This window comes from Aphelocoma coerulescens, chromosome 1 (assembly GCF_041296385.1).
Source record: "Aphelocoma coerulescens isolate FSJ_1873_10779 chromosome 1, UR_Acoe_1.0, whole genome shotgun sequence".
Taxonomy (NCBI): Eukaryota; Metazoa; Chordata; class Aves; order Passeriformes; family Corvidae; genus Aphelocoma; species Aphelocoma coerulescens.
Window position 1 is genome coordinate 90,469,264 of NC_091013.1, and position 17,170 is coordinate 90,486,433.

Genomic DNA, 17,170 nt, shown 5'->3' on the forward strand with positions numbered 1-17,170 from the left:
CCCAGGCATGATGTGGCTGCCCCATCCCTGGAAGTGTTCAAGGCCAGGTTGGATGGGGCTTTGAGCAACCTGGTCTAGTGGAAGCTGTCCCTTCCCATGGCAGGGGGGTCAGACCTAGGAGATTTTTAAGGTCAAAACATTCAGTGATTCTGTGAATACTGTTCATTGGGAAACCTCAGAAAAAACTCTGGATTCCTGAAATTGCTAGTCTGTTGAACCTGTTGAAGAACTGGGCTTGCAAGGCATTGCACCATAATTGCTATTGTTCCCTGAAGTGTTACAAGCAGCTTCAGCCTGACAGTACTCTCCCTCCAGGAGTGCCCAGACCTTTCTGTGCTTGAGACTGATGTGTTTTGAAAACATTGTTCCGCACAATGCATCTCATACTTGTCAGGGCTGTTTAAAGATCTTGCCCAATAAGCTGCAATTCATCTGCTAACTGCTGGCAAAGCTGGGAACTTGTAATAGCAAGTCCTGTGCACTCACCCTGTACCTTGCTGGTCTCAGAGTCACGGGCTGATGAACGGTTCCAGGGAAGCTGCTCAGCACCTGGCAAATTCAGACCCTCTGAGAAAAATGCTTAGTGCTGTCTAATGCCACCACAGCAAAAGGACTGCAGCTACTTATTCACACTTAAGCTTGGCAGTAAATATCAATGCTCTGGTTTTAGGATATGTGTTTCCCAGTCTTTGCTCTTCACCTCTCCCTATTCCCTGCTGCATGACCTCTGCCATTTCGGTGTGATTTCTCCTGTCTCTCCTCACTCACACTTGTCAAGTATTTCTCTTCAATCTCTCCATCCCAGCCTCTGTTCTTTTCCCCCTGTGTTGACAGCCTCATATTTTGTTACCAGGAGAAAAAATGCAAACAGTAATGAAAGCTGAAACTGCTCTTTCAGTGTGAACTGCTGTATATCCGCAGATCAATTGTCATCACCCTTTTCTGTTGAGTTTGTCTTGGGGGGTTTATTTTATTTTATTTTATTTCATTTCATTTCATTTCATTTCATTTCATTTCATTTTAATAACTGATGAAATGATCAGACAGGTCTTTTTCTGAAAAGAGAGGGCCTTCTGAAATCTGCAGCTGGGTCATAGCTATTTAGTGTTCAAAACAGCTTCCATTCATTTAGCCACAGCTCAGCTGCCCATATCAGTTTTATCTTCCAAACTTTTTGCAGTAGATTCTATAGGAGAAAGTTTCACAATGGATGTCTGGACTTCAGGCAGTTCTCTTGAAAGCTGTTTATTGCATAGGCGAAGTTACAGCATTTCAGGGAGTGGGTATCCAGAGCCAGCCCTACAGCTGCCAGCTCCAGCTTCTAGGCATACCTGAAGCCACTTTCTGTTCAAGTTAAATAGCATTATATACCTTTCTTTGCAGAGTATCTCAACACATAACAACCAATAAGCACCATACACAATACCTTTACATTTGCCTATAGCCTATCATAGCTACTACTATTACCATATTATAGTCATTATTATCCAATCACAAGAGTAAGTAAGTTACAATTTAAGCTTACAGTGGAAAATTCTCAGACATCTCTTCTTCTTGCTGCATCAACATTTCTTGTTTGCCTGCGATAGCTCTTTTTGGTAAAAACATGTTTTCTATTTACTTATGCTCTTCTTGAGACTTATTTACTTGGTGAAAAACATGTCTTTGTTTGTAGTCACATACCTTTGTCCTATTCATAAAAATCTCCTTCCAGCTCATCTCCAACCTTTGCCTTCTCAGTTATTCAGTGGTCAGTGTTTCAGCAAAACATCTTTTACTCTATACCAAAACTTGGTTTTATTTCTATCTCATCCTCAGTTTCTACATTCAGAGATCTTTCTGCCAAGCCTACATATCTGTGAAACTTTCTTACCAGACTTTAATCCTCTCCAACAGATTCAAACACAGAATATGTCTGTGTTTTATATTGTACTGCAGTCGGAAAAACACTTGCAAAAGGAATTCTCAGGCTGGTTGCTGGTATCCCTATAAATCTGCCAGCATTTATTCACATTTTGAGCCTATCAGGGCCCTTCTAGTGAAGCAGAAGTGCATCTTACATGGTCGAAGGACTCAGTTATGGCTCTGTTCAGGAGTTCAAAGTAGTTGAGAGTATACAAGATGTTTAAGCTGTGTGTCTGCGTGCATAGCAGCATCTGCACCCCTTGTACAAAAGCCTGCAAGGTGCTAATTGCCTCCCTGGGGATTGCGCAGCATTTAACATATTCTCTGTGTGATGTTCCCCTCTTCCCTCACTCCAGTAATTGCTGCTTTCCCTGGCAGGAGAGAAACTTAGGAAAGTTAAGTTCAACATGGTTTTGTTCATTTTGGGAAACGTTACCATTTTCTGCTATATGTGACTAAGTTACTACCTTCCCTCTCCCCTCACCCCGCTGCTCACATGAGACAGCAGCAAAAAAGCAGTGCTCCATGGGGAAAGAACATCCCAAAAGAGGCTTCAGCATCATTTCATGAAGCCTTTGAAGTGAGGACAACAGGATGTGGACACCGTAAAAGAGTGATCGTTTCGGATGTCATCACGTGGATCAACTTTTTATGAGCTGTGCCTCTTCCTCCCACGGTGTGCTTGGGGACTGGCAACCTGTTGCCATGAGCTCAGCCAGCTCCCAGCACAACGAGCCAGTTTCACAGCTGCCTCCTTGACCCTCCCTAGGAAATAATACAATACACGGTTCCTTATTGTGTGGATAAGGCACACAGGAGAGACTTCTGCATGGATGAAGGCAAAGGAGGACAGCCCTCATACCTTTCTTCCTGTCCCACCAATGCTGACCTGGCTCTGAACATGGCCAGGCAGCTGTAAAGCAGCACAAATATGTTAAAGCAGCTAGCCCCTTTCCTTTTTGCTATCCCACACACTCCATGAAAAGTTGTGATGCTCTATCTGCCCACCCAGCCACCTCTGCAAATTGGCTGGGTATGAATTCCACCTATCCCTAGCCAACAGCAGCAACAGACTCCGTTTGCAGAGAGAGCATTAGGTAAAACCTGCTCCAAGGAACAAGGCTCTTTCCCTTTTTTTTTTTATTAAACAAACTTGAGTTTTTGAATAAAGAAGGGTGTAAAATGATCTCTGACAGTGGAACAAATAGGACAGCAAAAAGAGACAGCTGCTGCCTCAGTTCCTTTATTTATTTAACCATGGCAACTCCTGTCATAAGTCACTTTGTTTTTCCCAAGACCTTGGCAGCAGGTTAATAGTGGCATCAAGATCTAGTATCCCAGACAATCCCCTGAACCAATGTGACCAAAGAGGGATATGGTGTTAACCATTCCTGGTGTGCTGACTAATAAAGATGGTCCAGGATGATCTTCACAATTTCTTCAAGAAACTGAGGTCTGGATATGGCTGCTCTGGTTTCAGCAATTCACTGGGGAAGCTCCTTTGTAGGCAGCCGTTCATCACATGGATGATGTTGTCTCCTGGAGTTCTCATTGCAGGAGTATTTCTGCTGAACATTGCCAGGGTGTTTTCATGAGAATTCTCCCCTATTTTGTGCTCTTGTGTTCCCAGGGAAATCAGTGCATGTTGTTTAATTATCATTTAAGCTAACGGAGTGCCAAAGAAAGCATTGGAGAAATCAGAGATGGTAGTGTGTTTATGCTCTTTTTTTTTGCAGAGGAAGCTAAGAGACTGAATAAAATACTGTGGAACATGAGTTTGAGGTTAAATTTAGTCTCTCATTTTAAAGGGGATATCAAGTCCACTGCAAACCGTGGATTTAAATTTACCCTGCTTTGCTCCTGTGCTGATCACAAGCCTTGTCAAACACTCTGAGGAGCAAAACCTTTTTGCAGGAGGTTTTCAGACTCCATTCCAGGATAAGGTCTGGGATGGAGGATGGCACCTTATTTAGCTGCTCACCATAAAATACAGTTATTGGACTGCAGCCTGCAGCCCTGTCAGTTCTTCTGCAGAAAATTCTCATCTAAACAAGGCATGCCCTTGAACAAGGATGAAAAAGATTTAGACCCTGTTCAGAGGCTACTGGCAGGGTAGGGTTCACTTTGCTCATCACCTTGAAGGGTGGCTGTTAGCACTGCAGCACTTCTCAGATAAAAGAGACAGTACACCAAGAGAGCAGAAGAAAACAAAACATTAAAAAATAAAATACAGGAAAAAGGAGATTGGTTCCAACTAGTCACACAGACATTGCTTGCCAGAGCATAAGGAGGGTAGAACAATTTATGGCACCAGTCAGGGGATACAGACATTTGGACTGAGCTTAAGAGCTGTCTAGGGACCTGCTGTTTGGTCCTTCCAGCCCAGTGAATGGCACTGCTGCTAGCATACTTCTCAGGAAGACCTCATTCAGCCTGGATTCAGGGCTGTCCCAGCCCTGGAAGAGCTCTTTCCATATTTCTTGGCAAAGACCTGGGGCAGAAGAAGCTGCAGCTACCAGGATGGAGCTGCTCTGTGACTAGATGGGAGGCAGAAATGCTATTACTTCCTTCTTTGCTTTTCTTTTTTTTTGCAAGGAATTGCCATTCCTGTTTCTCTCTATATAGCAGCAAGCACCTAGGAGATACAAATTGCTATTAGTTACACATGTGCATCTGTACTTAGGGTTTTGATGCCTTTTTAATTATTTTCCAGTTTCTCTGTTACAGTGGCTGATTTCTTCTCTCCCATTGCACATTTACACTCTATTTCACACATATTTAATTAGAGCATTGTCTACCTTTCTACAAAGTTTCTTCCCTCAAGTCCTACCTTTTACTATTGTTATTCATAAATTGAAAATCATTGTTGCACTTGCCTCCTCTCTTACATCATCCTCACACTTACACCATGGCAACAATTCCTTCTCTCCCCAGATCCTGAGATACCTTATTTGAATTCTGTCTTTCTGGTGTTCCCATTCTCTAGGTTTCAGCACAGATGTCTGCCCATGCAAGATGAAGGCACTGCAGTGATTCAGCTTTTCCCTCTGTTGTTCTTCCAGGGCTGAGGAATCTCTCCTCTGTTGATTCAGCCCCATCCTTTCTCTTGCTGTTTAGCTCTCAGATATTCCCACATCCCTGAAAATGCGGTAGGAATTGAGTCATGCATCCTTGGCCATGGAGCAGTGGCCCAGCTCAAAGCTGGAAGGGGCTGAGAACAGTGCTCAGGTCACAGAATTATAGAATCAGATATCATTCAAGTTGAAAAAGACCACTTAAGATCATCAAGTCCAACCATGCAAAGTCCTACAAGTCCCAACTAAAATAAGCAGCACCACACATTTACCACTAAACCATGTCCTCAAGTGCCATAGCTGCATGTTTTTGAACACTTGCAGTCAGGAGTGTCAGTGTTACCCAGAGCAGAATAGGGCAGTGTTTTTAACTTGATCTGAAAACCTCATAGCAAGCAGCAAACTCTGGTTTACTGGCTGTAGCTGAAGGGCTGCAAAGGGAATTGAAAACCAAGTCAGCTCTTTGGAGTTTGAGATTCATCCAAGAAGAATCGACACCCTTCCAGAAGAAAGACATTCACCAGCTGAAAGAGGTTTGGAAGTGGTGGGGTAGAGAAAGAGCTATCTTCACTGACAAGGTCATACTGGGAATACTGGTTTTCCTCCTTTCACTTTGCTGCTGTGGTGATGTGGCTTTGTAAGTCTCCTTGTACACGTGACTAAACATGAGCTGTATTATCAGCTCCTTTTCATATTGCTGTGCACTGCAATCCCTGAGTCAAAATGTATTCCTGCTCTTACCTTTGAAGTAGATACCTTTGATCTTTGGAAATGTAGAGGCACTGGAGGTAAGCAGAGTATAATTATGCCACTCTGAATAACCCCAGGACAATGAAGTTAAAGCTCCAGCTCTTACAGTAAAGTTCCTGCTCTGTGTAACATCTACAGTGGTTAAAGCCTCCATATTTCATCTCAGGGGAAAGGCTTAACCTCCAATGCCTGCATTATATTCAATAAGCTCAGAGAAAAACGCTGATTTCCGCTACGTTGGCACAACATCCATCTCTTCTACAAGTGCTTTTTGATATGCATGAAAGCAAAAGACTCTATATTCTAGGTTTGATAGAGTATATTCCTTGCAACAAGTTGTCGTTCTGTGTTCTGTAGGTCACATTTGCTTTAGCAGTCCGAAACCTAGATTTGGGATATGGGCAATATTCCTTCACTGTGGTGATGTTTCAACAGTACCATTCTCTGCCTCTCTCCTCACTGAAGTCAATAAAAGCAATGTTAGGACAACTCTTTGCTTTAAAAATTGTGTCTCGTCCGGAGGCAATGAACAGCTGGATGCTCTCCAGTGCAGTATAAAGAAGTATTTGGTGAAACCGGGCTAGTGTTCCTAACTTAAACTGTTTTCAGCTTCCTAATTCTCCATCTTTTTCCTGTAGGTTCACAACAGAAACCTGCTGTCCCTTGACTTTGATCGTGTGACAAGGACTGAGAAAATCTACGATGACCACCGCAAGTTCACGCTCCGCATCCTCTACGACCAGGCAGGGAGGCCCAGTCTCTGGTCACCCAGCAGCAGACTGAATGGGGTCAATGTCACCTATTCCCCAGGAGGACACATTGCAGGGATTCAGAGGGGCACGATGTCAGAAAGGATGGAGTATGATCAGTCTGGCAGAATTACATCCAGAATCTTTGCTGATGGTAAATCATGGAGCTACACCTACTTGGAGAAGGTAAGAATGCTCTTACCACTCAGAGATGGTGCATTTGAGGTACATGGGCTTTACTCCTTTGACATCAGTACAGCTGCACTCCTTCACATCAGCTGATTGCTGGTCCTTATGGTCCAGTACTCCTCTTCTGTCCTGCTAAGGTGCACATATACCACAGAGCAGTTGAAAATTGTCTGAGACGTTTTTTCCCAGTCATACTGAGAGCATGTGAACTGTGAAGCTTTGGCATGTGATTTTTTAAGCACAGTCTTGCTTTATTGAGTTAACTATTGAGGCCTTAAGAGGTCACCTAAAAATGGAGACTAGACAGGAGTAAGGGAATAAAGGTAGGTATTTATTTGAAACCCTGGGGAGCCACAGGCTATTGCCAAGATGGACCCCAAGATGGATGATTGAGTTCTTCACACTTTTATAGGTTTGGTTCATTTGCATATCAGGGTTAATTCTCCAATTAAAGCTTCAGTTTAATAATGTAATTCCCCTCAGCTTACACCCCTTTCAGAGGCTTTTGGTTTATACTTTCTGGGTCTAGGATAGTCTGAGTGTCCTTGGAGAGCAGGCCTGGAGAGGCTTTGTTATGTCTACCTAGCATGAGAGAGCAGAAATTAACAGGCTACAAGAAACTTCAGACTTACACACTAAGCAGTACAGAATTTGAAAAATATGAAAGTTAAAATATAAGGCATCACTGTAGTATAAAATATACTCAGGTAAAGTCAGCAGAGTGAACAGTAGGAATTTCCAGTAGGATTTTCCATGTGCAAACAAGCCATATAGGCTGACATTCTGCCTTCTCTGAGTGGCCCATTCCTGCTTACAGAAGTACATGTAATTAATAAGTGAGGCATTAATTCAGCCACACTGTTGTAGCACACTTTGCAGTGTTTCCCGGGCCTGCACTCTGCAGATTGGCATGGAACTTACATTTTCTGGATATTACCATTCAGCACTACACTGCCCAGGGACCCATAGATCCTTATGCTATATACCTGGGGCTGGAATTTTTTATTCCTGGTTTTTGAATAGTGCCTATCCCTAGAACAGTTTAAGGAAACTGTAGTTGAGCCATACCTTTTAAGTATTGACTTATTCCTTGTATTATATAATCTATGTAGATTGTTTGTTATAGGCAAAAAAAAAAACAATCCCAGAACAAATAAGCATGCAGGCAGAAGTTTGGAGGAAGAGGATAATAGAAGATGGGGTGACACAATGAATTAATTCAGCATTGGAAGGTGTTGGGGGATGCTTTTTCAAGTGTTGTTAACGTAGCTCTACCAATTTTATTTGGTTCGTTTTCAGAGGCTATTGGCCCAGGGAGTTTGGTAAAACAGCTACACGGTACTGATTTGAAAAACTGAGCATTCTGAACTTGGACCTTCCTCACTGCATTAACTGCTTCTTCCACTGACCCATTCCTGTTTGGGGATACCTGATGTGCCATATGCAGCTCCTTACCTCTCACTGTTGAATTCTATGGGCGTATAGATTTGTCTCACCCTGCTCTTTGGATTGAGGAATCTTACAGGTTTTGTGAGAGTATAATTTTGCTCAAAAAACAGGGATGTAATCTGTACTTTTTTTCTCCCCATCCAGTCCATGGTGCTGCTCCTTCACAGCCAGAGACAGTACATCTTTGAGTTTGACAAGAATGACCGGTTGTCATCAGTGACCATGCCCAACGTTGCCCGTCAGACTTTGGAAACCATTCGTTCCATTGGTTACTACAGGAACATCTACCGGCCACCAGAAGGCAATGCCTCAGTGATTCAGGACTTCACAGAGGATGAGCAGCTCCTCCACACTTTGTACTTGGGCACAGGGAGGCGTGTCATCTACAAGTATGGGAAGTTGTCCAAGTTAGCCGAGATGCTCTACGACACCACAAAGATCAGTTTCACTTATGACGAAACTGCGGGCATGCTGAAGACCATAAACTTGCAGAATGAAGGGTTCACCTGCACAATCAGGTACAGACAGATAGGACCCCTCATTGACCGACAGATTTTCCGCTTCACTGAGGAGGGCATGGTGAATGCACGCTTTGACTATAACTATGACAACAGCTTCCGGGTGACCAGCATGCAGGCGGTCATCAACGAGACACCTTTGCCTATTGATCTCTACAGGTATGATGATGTGTCAGGCAAAACCGAGCAATTTGGTAAATTTGGGGTCATTTACTACGACATCAACCAGATTATCACCACTGCTGTCATGACCCACACTAAACATTTTGATGCCTATGGCAGGATGAAGGAGGTCCAGTATGAGATATTCCGGTCTCTCATGTACTGGATGACGGTGCAGTACGACAACATGGGGAGAGTGGTTAAGAAAGAGCTGAAGGTTGGCCCTTACGCAAACACAACTCGTTACTCATATGAATATGATGCTGATGGCCAGTTGCAGACTGTGTCTATCAATGACAAACCTCTCTGGCGTTACAGCTATGACCTAAATGGAAACCTCCATCTGTTGAGTCCAGGGAATAGTGCCCGCCTTACACCACTCAGGTATGACCTCAGGGATAGGATTACTAGACTGGGGGATGTGCAGTACAAAATGGATGAAGATGGCTTCCTGAAGCAAAGGGGCAATGATATTTTTGAGTACAATTCAGCTGGCCTGCTCATCAAAGCATACAATAAAGCGAGTGGGTGGAGTGTGAAGTACCGCTATGATGGCCTAGGAAGGAGAGTCTCCAGCAAAACCAGCCATGGCCATCACTTGCAGTTCTTCTACGCAGATCTGAGCAACCCAACCAAGGTCACCCATTTGTACAACCACTCGAGCTCCGAGATCACCTCCCTGTATTATGACCTCCAAGGCCACCTCTTTGCGATGGAGCTCAGCAGCGGTGATGAATTCTACATAGCCTGTGACAACATTGGCACTCCTTTGGCTGTCTTCAGTGGGACTGGCTTAATGATCAAGCAGATACTGTACACAGCATATGGGGAGATCTATATGGATACCAATCCCAACTTCCAGATCATCATCGGCTACCACGGAGGATTGTATGACCCACTCACGAAGCTTATCCACATGGGGCGGAGAGACTACGACGTGCTAGCGGGTCGCTGGACAAGTCCAGACCATGATATGTGGAAGCATCTGAGTAGCAATAACATAATGCCTTTCAACCTGTATATGTTCAAAAACAACAACCCCATTAGCAATTCTCAGGATATCAAATGTTACATGACAGGTAAGACATTTAAATTAATTAACATTTTCACAAGCTTGCCATCAGCAAATAGGCGTCATGGTCTAACCCCAGATGGAACTAAGCCCCACACCACAGCTGCACAATCAGTCCTCCCAGTTGGGATGGGGGAGAGAACTGAAAAAGTGAGAAAACCCATGGGTTGAGATAAAGACAGTTTAATAGGAAAAGGAAAAGCTGCTTGTGCAAGGAAAGCAAAACCAGGAATTCATTCACTACTTCCCATCAGCAGGCAGCCACTCCCAGGACAGCAGGGCTTCATCCTACAAAACAGTAGCTTGGGAAGACAAACACCATCACTCCAAACGTCCTCTCCTTCCTTTTTCCTCCCCAGCTTTACATGACACCCTATGGTCTGGGATATCCTTTGGGTCAGTCCTTCATCCTGTCCCAGCTATGTCCCCTCCCAACTCCTTGGGCACCCCCAGCCCCCTCGCTGATGGGGTCAGTGGGGAGCAGAAAGGGCCTTTGCTCTGTGTGAGCACTGCTCAGCAATAACAAACCCATCCTAGTGTTATCAACACTGTTTGCAGCGCGAATCCAACACACAGCCGCATACCAGCTGCTGTAAAGAAATTTATACTTGACAAAACCAAGACAATAGGTAATTCCTCTCTCAGTGTCCTGATCACCATGAGGTTTTCCATTCTTTAATTAATGGACATAAGTTTTAGTTTGCCAGTTGACCCCTATGTACAGGGCATGTTTAATTCATTAGCATAGATGGAGATTGTAATTCCCAAACCTGTTTCCTTTTCTCTTCTTAGGTGTTTGTTCTTTTTATTTTGCTTACAGTTTTTTGTCTCCTCAGATATCTGAAGTTTAGCTACCAATTAATGTCTTGATAACCTTTCTCTTTGTAGAGGGGCAGCTCTGTTTACACAGTTTTGCATAGAGATTTATTTGCAACTAAAAAAAAGGCATACAGATTTGTTTTAGCAGAATGGCATAGCGATTTAAACCTTTCGTTACAGTCAGCTGTTTCAGAGCATCTACATGACTACTACACTACTAGCTGTGTAGTTCAAAGTTAATCTGCCCCACAGAATTAACAGTTTCTACAAAAAGTCAATAAAAGAAGGTGCCTTAAAGGCCAGGTCTTGGGGCACACCTACTCCAAAGCTTGACACAAGCTCTGAACTGCTTCCCCTGAAACTTTGTAAAATCGCTGTAATATGAGCTCTGGGGTATTTTTACAGAAAATCCTTTTTTATGTTAAATGTCCTTCCTGTATTCATTGAATCATAGAACCATTTAGTTTGGAAAAGACCTTTAAGACTATGAAGTCCAACTATTAACCCATCACTACCACATCCACCACTAAACCATGTCCCTAAGTGCCTCAACTACATGTCTTTTACATTCCTTCAGGGATGGTGTCTCCACTGCCCTGGGCAGCCTCTTCCAGTGCTTGACAACCCATTTGGTGAAGAAATTTTTCCTAAAATCTAATCTAAACCTCCGCTGGTGCAACTTGAGGCCATTTCCTCTTCTCGGATTCCTTGTTACCTGGGAGAAGAGAGCAACCCCCACCATACTGCAGCCTTGTTTCAGGGAGTTGTAGAGAGCAATAAGGTCACCCCTGAGCCTCCTTTCCTCCAGTCTAAACACCCCCAGCTCCCTCAGCTGCTCCTCACCAGACCTGTGCTCCAGCCCTTCCCAGACCCATTGCCCTTCTCTGGACACACTCTATCACCTCAGTGTCTTTCTTGTACTGAGGGGCCCAGAACTGGACACAGGATTCGAGGTGTTGCCTCACCACTGCTGAGTACAGGGGGACAATCACTGCCCTGGTCCTGCTGGCCACACTATTGCTGATAAGGCCAGGATGGCACTGAGCTTCTTGGCCACCTGGTCACACTTGCATGTTTGCTGCCATCCCCTGCCTGAGACAACAGCCTGAAGAACCTCACTAGCACACTGTCCCTGTACTGCTGGTGTGCTGCTCCCAGGACTATCTCTAGCCAGCTTTGTTTTATTGCTTTCGCCCTTCAAATCTAGTTTCATACTGTTTTCATACTGTGTGCAACAGTGGTAGCAATGTTTGAGAAGACTTTTTGGTGGGACTCCTTTCCACATACTTCCCATTGAAAAACCAAGTGCCACAATCACAAACCAAATGTACATACTGCTTAAGGAGATACAATTATTTTTTAAATGTTCCTGCTGCATCTATCACAACCTTCCCATATTTAACAATAATTGCATTCCCCTGAGTTACGAGATCTGCTTAATAGCAAATAAATGTTACACAGTAAAAATCCTGGGTTTTCTATTCTGCTTGTTTTTCTAGCTATTAGGATTCGTGCTTTCAGGTTCTTCTGCAATAATCATAAGGATTAGATTCTGGGGCTTTTTAATGAAAATTTGTTTTCTCCAGAGCTGAGAAGATGATGCCATGAGGGAAGTAAAATATGTCGAAAGATGCAGGCTAAGATCCTCTATGTTGCTCTCACTCTGATAATTAAGGCTGGGAGGGAATACCCTGAGACAACTTTTCCTATCAGAAAATGCTTATTTGTCAAAACTGAATTTGTTTAGGGGGGAGGGTTGAGCTTGGGAGATTTCTTAGCAGAAGCATAAACAGCTCTCAAAATTGTCTAAATGATGAAGTCCAAAATGGCCTTAAAGAAAAATTCATTTTGCGTTTTTCAGCCTCTTTAAGTGTAAACTAATGATTGAAAACTGGAAAAGAAAAATAAGGAGTCAAAACCAAAATGGAGTTTATTTCAGAAGTTAATTTGAAACTTTTGGTTTGAACTGATCTAGTTTTTGAACTGTTGCTTTGTGACATGGTAACAGATTTTTGTTTTCCTGCTCAAGACAGGACAAAATATTTTTCCTAGACCTGTGTTAGAACAGGTGTATAGCTTCCCACACAGCTCTGACAATAAAATCAAGGTGTCCAAATCTGATACAGTAATATTTTTTGTCCACCAAATTATTTTTTCCATGGTCTTGTAAGTTCTGTTTTTAGTTTTCCAAGAATACAGAGCCCAAATATATTTTTTTAAGTTTCTCCTCTCCCAGTGCATGGAAGAAGCAGGACATGCTATGGGATGTGTGCTGTGACACAAGGCTGCTGCCCCAGAACTTCTTTCTGCTCAGGCTTTCAGGCACCTCATGGGCAAGACCCATAAGACTGCCCTTATCATCACAACCAAATCTGCCCAGATCTGGACACAGGGAACCACTTTCTGTCCCTCTGTTCCCATGCTGGGACCTGCTTGTCCTTAGGGGAGCTCAGTGCCCAGGACATGGGTGACCAACACGTGCTGTGGTCCACAATGATGAGGTCTCTGAGCTTACGGATATAAATTGAAGGTATGTGGAGGGGAGAGCAGGAGAGAAGCAGGTATTTATGTTTTGAGAGGCCCATTGTTAAACATGAATATTTTAGTGATTGTACACTTCATGGCACAGAGCTTTGCTGCCAGCTTCAGCAATCCTGATGGATTGAACTGACATTTCCATTACATGTGTCTGCATTAAGCACTCTTTTTCTCTGCCCTCAAATGAATTTACTGTGAAATGTGTTGGCAGGGTTACTGTAGCTGAAAAAAACCTCTGTGATGTGAAATGTACTTTTCTGTCAAAAAAGTTGTCACTGCCTCCTGGCAAATTAGTATTTTCCCCTCTGTTTCTCAGCTCCACACCTTCCTCCCATGGTTTTGGGTTGTTTGTTTTGGTTTGGGTTTTTTTTTTTGGTTTTGGGTATTCCAACACACCTCTTCCCAAAAAGAATAAACTCCTGTTTGCAAGTGTTTTGGAAGTCGGTTTTCTGAGAAGTATAAAAAACCCCCCTGTCTTGGATATTTCCAGACACATTACATATTTTTCAGCAGTTCAGCATCCATGCTCTGTATTCTTTTTAGCACTTTTGAAGTGCTTGGGAAATGATTCCTGCACCAATGCTGACCTTCACTGTTTTACTTTGTTCCCCTGACCACCTGGTCCACAATATGTACATCAAAGTTCTTCATTTGAGATAAGAAGGATTTGGAAGCAGGCTGGCTTAGCACTAGGCAACAAAATAATCAAATGAGCCTTTTCATTTCTTTCATACCCCCCCAACCTCTCTGTTTCAAAGACACTCCAAAAACAATCTGTACATTGAGTGAACAGAAGTGTTTTTATTACAGAAATCCTCCCTCTTCCACATGGATTGTCGCAAGGGCTTTTTGGACATCTGCCCAATCGCAACATTTTGGCCTGTAGGAAAACAAGCAACAGATAGTGTGTTTGTTTGGCTCCTGATTCTGCAGTCATCTGGAACGGCGTTATTTGCCACTTGCATCCATAATTTCTTTTCCAACCAGTTTTTCTAAACATTCATTTAGGCTCATGGGAATAGAGAAAAAAATATTCAAATATGCATATTTGATTATTTAAATTTTTTTCCGTCTTCAGATTGTTTCAACAACGTTTATTGAGTTTAGCAAAATGAAGATCAAGCCTTTGCACTTCTAGCTTGAAGCAGAGCAATCACCAACAAAATTTCAGTTACATCCACTTAAGACTCCTGGGAGCTGATATTAGTTAAACTTTACCTTCATACCTTTCTTTTCCTTGCAATTGCTATTTGTGTGCCAAATGCACATCCTATTGCTCAGGGACTGTAGCAGGTGTGTCCTCTGGAGCTGAGTGAATGCAAGCAAGGTGTGCTCATTAAATGCTCTGAAGTTAAGGGGGGAAGTGATGCTAATCCCAAACAGATCTAGGAGTTACACAACCTCATCATTTCCTCCAGCAGATTAACTTTCAGCTGCTATTCCTAATAGCTGTGCAATCAAAAGTCAAGGAAGACTTTGTAATCTACTGGCAAGTAAATACAGACAGGAATGATGTCCCAAATGGCTCATTTTCCATCATGCTGCCTTTAGTTCCAGTGGACTCTCTTTTGCATAAGACAATAATTTATCACTGGTAGCCACCAGTTTTCTCACAATCCACGGATATTTTTAAGGGGTTTGTAAAAAGTACCCAAGCAGAGTATCTGTCTTGTATCTGTTCACTTATTTTCACTTTAATGTACCTTGCAGGTAGTATGAAGGCTGGCTGTAAATGTCACTATAAAAGATGACGTGACTTTACACTGGTTTAATACTCTAACTGCAGCTTCTTATGGAAGATGCCAGGAAACTCTGGACTGAGGTGGAAATGCCATGGAAAAAGCCTCTTCCGTGAGCACCTGCTAAATGCCTGTGCTGTCCATCCTGGATGTCCTGGTATTCTGGCTCATAGCTCTAAATTTAGTCTTCAGCCTGTAGGCCCTTTGAAAGTCCTCAGGGAGAGAAGTATTGTGGCTGAGGTGTTCCAAGCTGACTGTAGGACCAGATAACACTTCCCAGTCTGCTGGAGCATCTCAGCCTCCAAGTGTGTTGCTGTTCTTGCACTTGTGCACACCTTCAAACTGGTTTCTGCTGATGAAGGGCAGACATGAAGTTGGTTTTGATTTGGGCCATTTGTTCACTGCCAGCGTTTGTTTCAGAGCTCGGAAAGTGCAGAATTTGGCTCTGGCTCGAGGTGGAAAGCCCACATTTTGGCCCATGGCTCTTTCAAAGACCATTAAGATTTCTGCTCTTCACGCAACGTGGGCACTCATTTTGTCCAGACTGCTACAGTGACAGCCACCATGGGGTCCTCCTCTGGGCCTTCTCCTGGGCAATCCTGCTTGAGAGATCAGATAATCTTATTTATGTTTCTCTTCCCTTCCAGATGTCAACAGCTGGCTGCTCACCTTCGGGTTCCAGCTGCACAATGTCATCCCAGGCTACCCCAAGCCAGACATGGATGCAATGGAGCCATCCTATGAGCTAATCCACACACAGATGAAAACCCAAGAATGGGACAATAGCAAGGTGATCCATGTAACTCCATACTGTATCTCATGCCCTTATCAACAAACTGTCCATTTGCAGTGTTGATTGAAAAACCTCTACCAGCATGTTGTAAGATTAAGAGTGAATCTGACCCCATTCCAGTATTGAAATCTGAACGAATAATCGCATCTTAAGTTCCCTACTGCCATAGTGCTTTTTCCTGTGACATTTTGTGGTGGTTGCTCAATGAAGTGGCTCGTTACTGTTTCTTTCTCCCACAAGAGGCCCTGTTATCACATATTGCAGGCTAAATTCAAGGCCTTTGCGCTCAGGATTCTTAGAAATTAAAACAAAAAAGAAAATCTTGATACAGAATAAGTTTATAAAGATTTTTTTTTTGTTCTAGAAACTTATTCAATCTGGTTTAAAATTTCTTAAACAGGAAGTCCCTCTCCTTCCATAGGAAACTGTTCTGCATTGCAGAGAGTCTTATCAGAAAGAATTTTTAGATGATACTAAACTTTAATTTTACCTGAGTGGGTTTAATCCCCTGTAACTGTGTCCTGCTTTCAAAAACAGGCGTGCATCCCAAGACATTTTGGTAGATGCTGGTACAAAATTCAGTGATAAAGTTGGCAAGAAAAAAGCTTTTGCAGCCCAATCATTTCCCCATCTTCTTGCTGGGAATTACTCAGCTGAAAGATGGAGGCAGCACTGTTAAAGGTTAGAACACGGGGTCAGGATTTGAGAGCCCTGGGTTAACTCCCATCCCTACTGTTTGTCAGTGTATGACCTTGAAAAAATCACTTACCTCTCAGGATTCTCTTTCATCTCGTAGCCTGATTGTATTCTGGAGTGGCTTTCATCTGTTTAGTCCAAATCCTCTTTAGTCTGAACTCCCACTTGCTATTGCCGTGTGTTCAAACATTGCAAGAGCAGCGAGGCACCGACGTGCTTGGGGAGATCAGGACATGCTCTCAACATTTCTGCTAATAAAATGATAACAGTAGGCAATTGAATTGATTCCATCTGCCCTCCTAACCTCTCTATCTATGACTTCACTGAAATCTTGATGTCCTGAAGCAGGTTCTTGAGGTACACATCTTAAATCAGGAGGTCACATCTCCTGAATGACAAAAGGTACCACTCAGAGGTACAAACAAATTGCTGTAGGTTGATAATAGTCATGTGTCAGTCCATCATTGGTACTCAGCCTCATAGCCTCATGGTGAAGACAAGTTAAAATGTACCAGCTTCAACAGGAAATTTATATGAAGTGTCACTTAATAATACAGGGGGAACTAAAAAAACTCTGCCTTTTGCTACCATGACTGAGTTGATGCTTGAAAATTATTACAGTGCAGTCACTCAGTTGTGTTTTGGAGCTCAGAGACTCCCTTTTTGTTTCTTATTTCCTTGGATTAAACAATAAAATGCTAGTAAAACAACAGCAGA

At 43.0% G+C, this 17,170-nt stretch overlaps 1 protein-coding gene across 6 annotated transcripts in view; it reads left to right on the forward strand.

The window, feature by feature from the left end:
• TENM4 (teneurin transmembrane protein 4) overlaps positions 1-17,170 on the forward strand; it is a 600,317-nt gene that overhangs the window by 569,841 nt on the left and 13,306 nt on the right. For all 6 annotated transcript variants that reach the window (XM_069016277.1, XM_069016269.1, XM_069016304.1 and 3 more), the window contains 3 exons: positions 6,368-6,664; positions 8,261-9,875; positions 15,612-15,754. In XM_069016277.1, the coding sequence (XP_068872378.1) occupies positions 6,368-6,664; positions 8,261-9,875; positions 15,612-15,754 (2,055 nt within the window). The remainder of the gene's footprint in view (positions 1-6,367; positions 6,665-8,260; positions 9,876-15,611; positions 15,755-17,170) is intronic.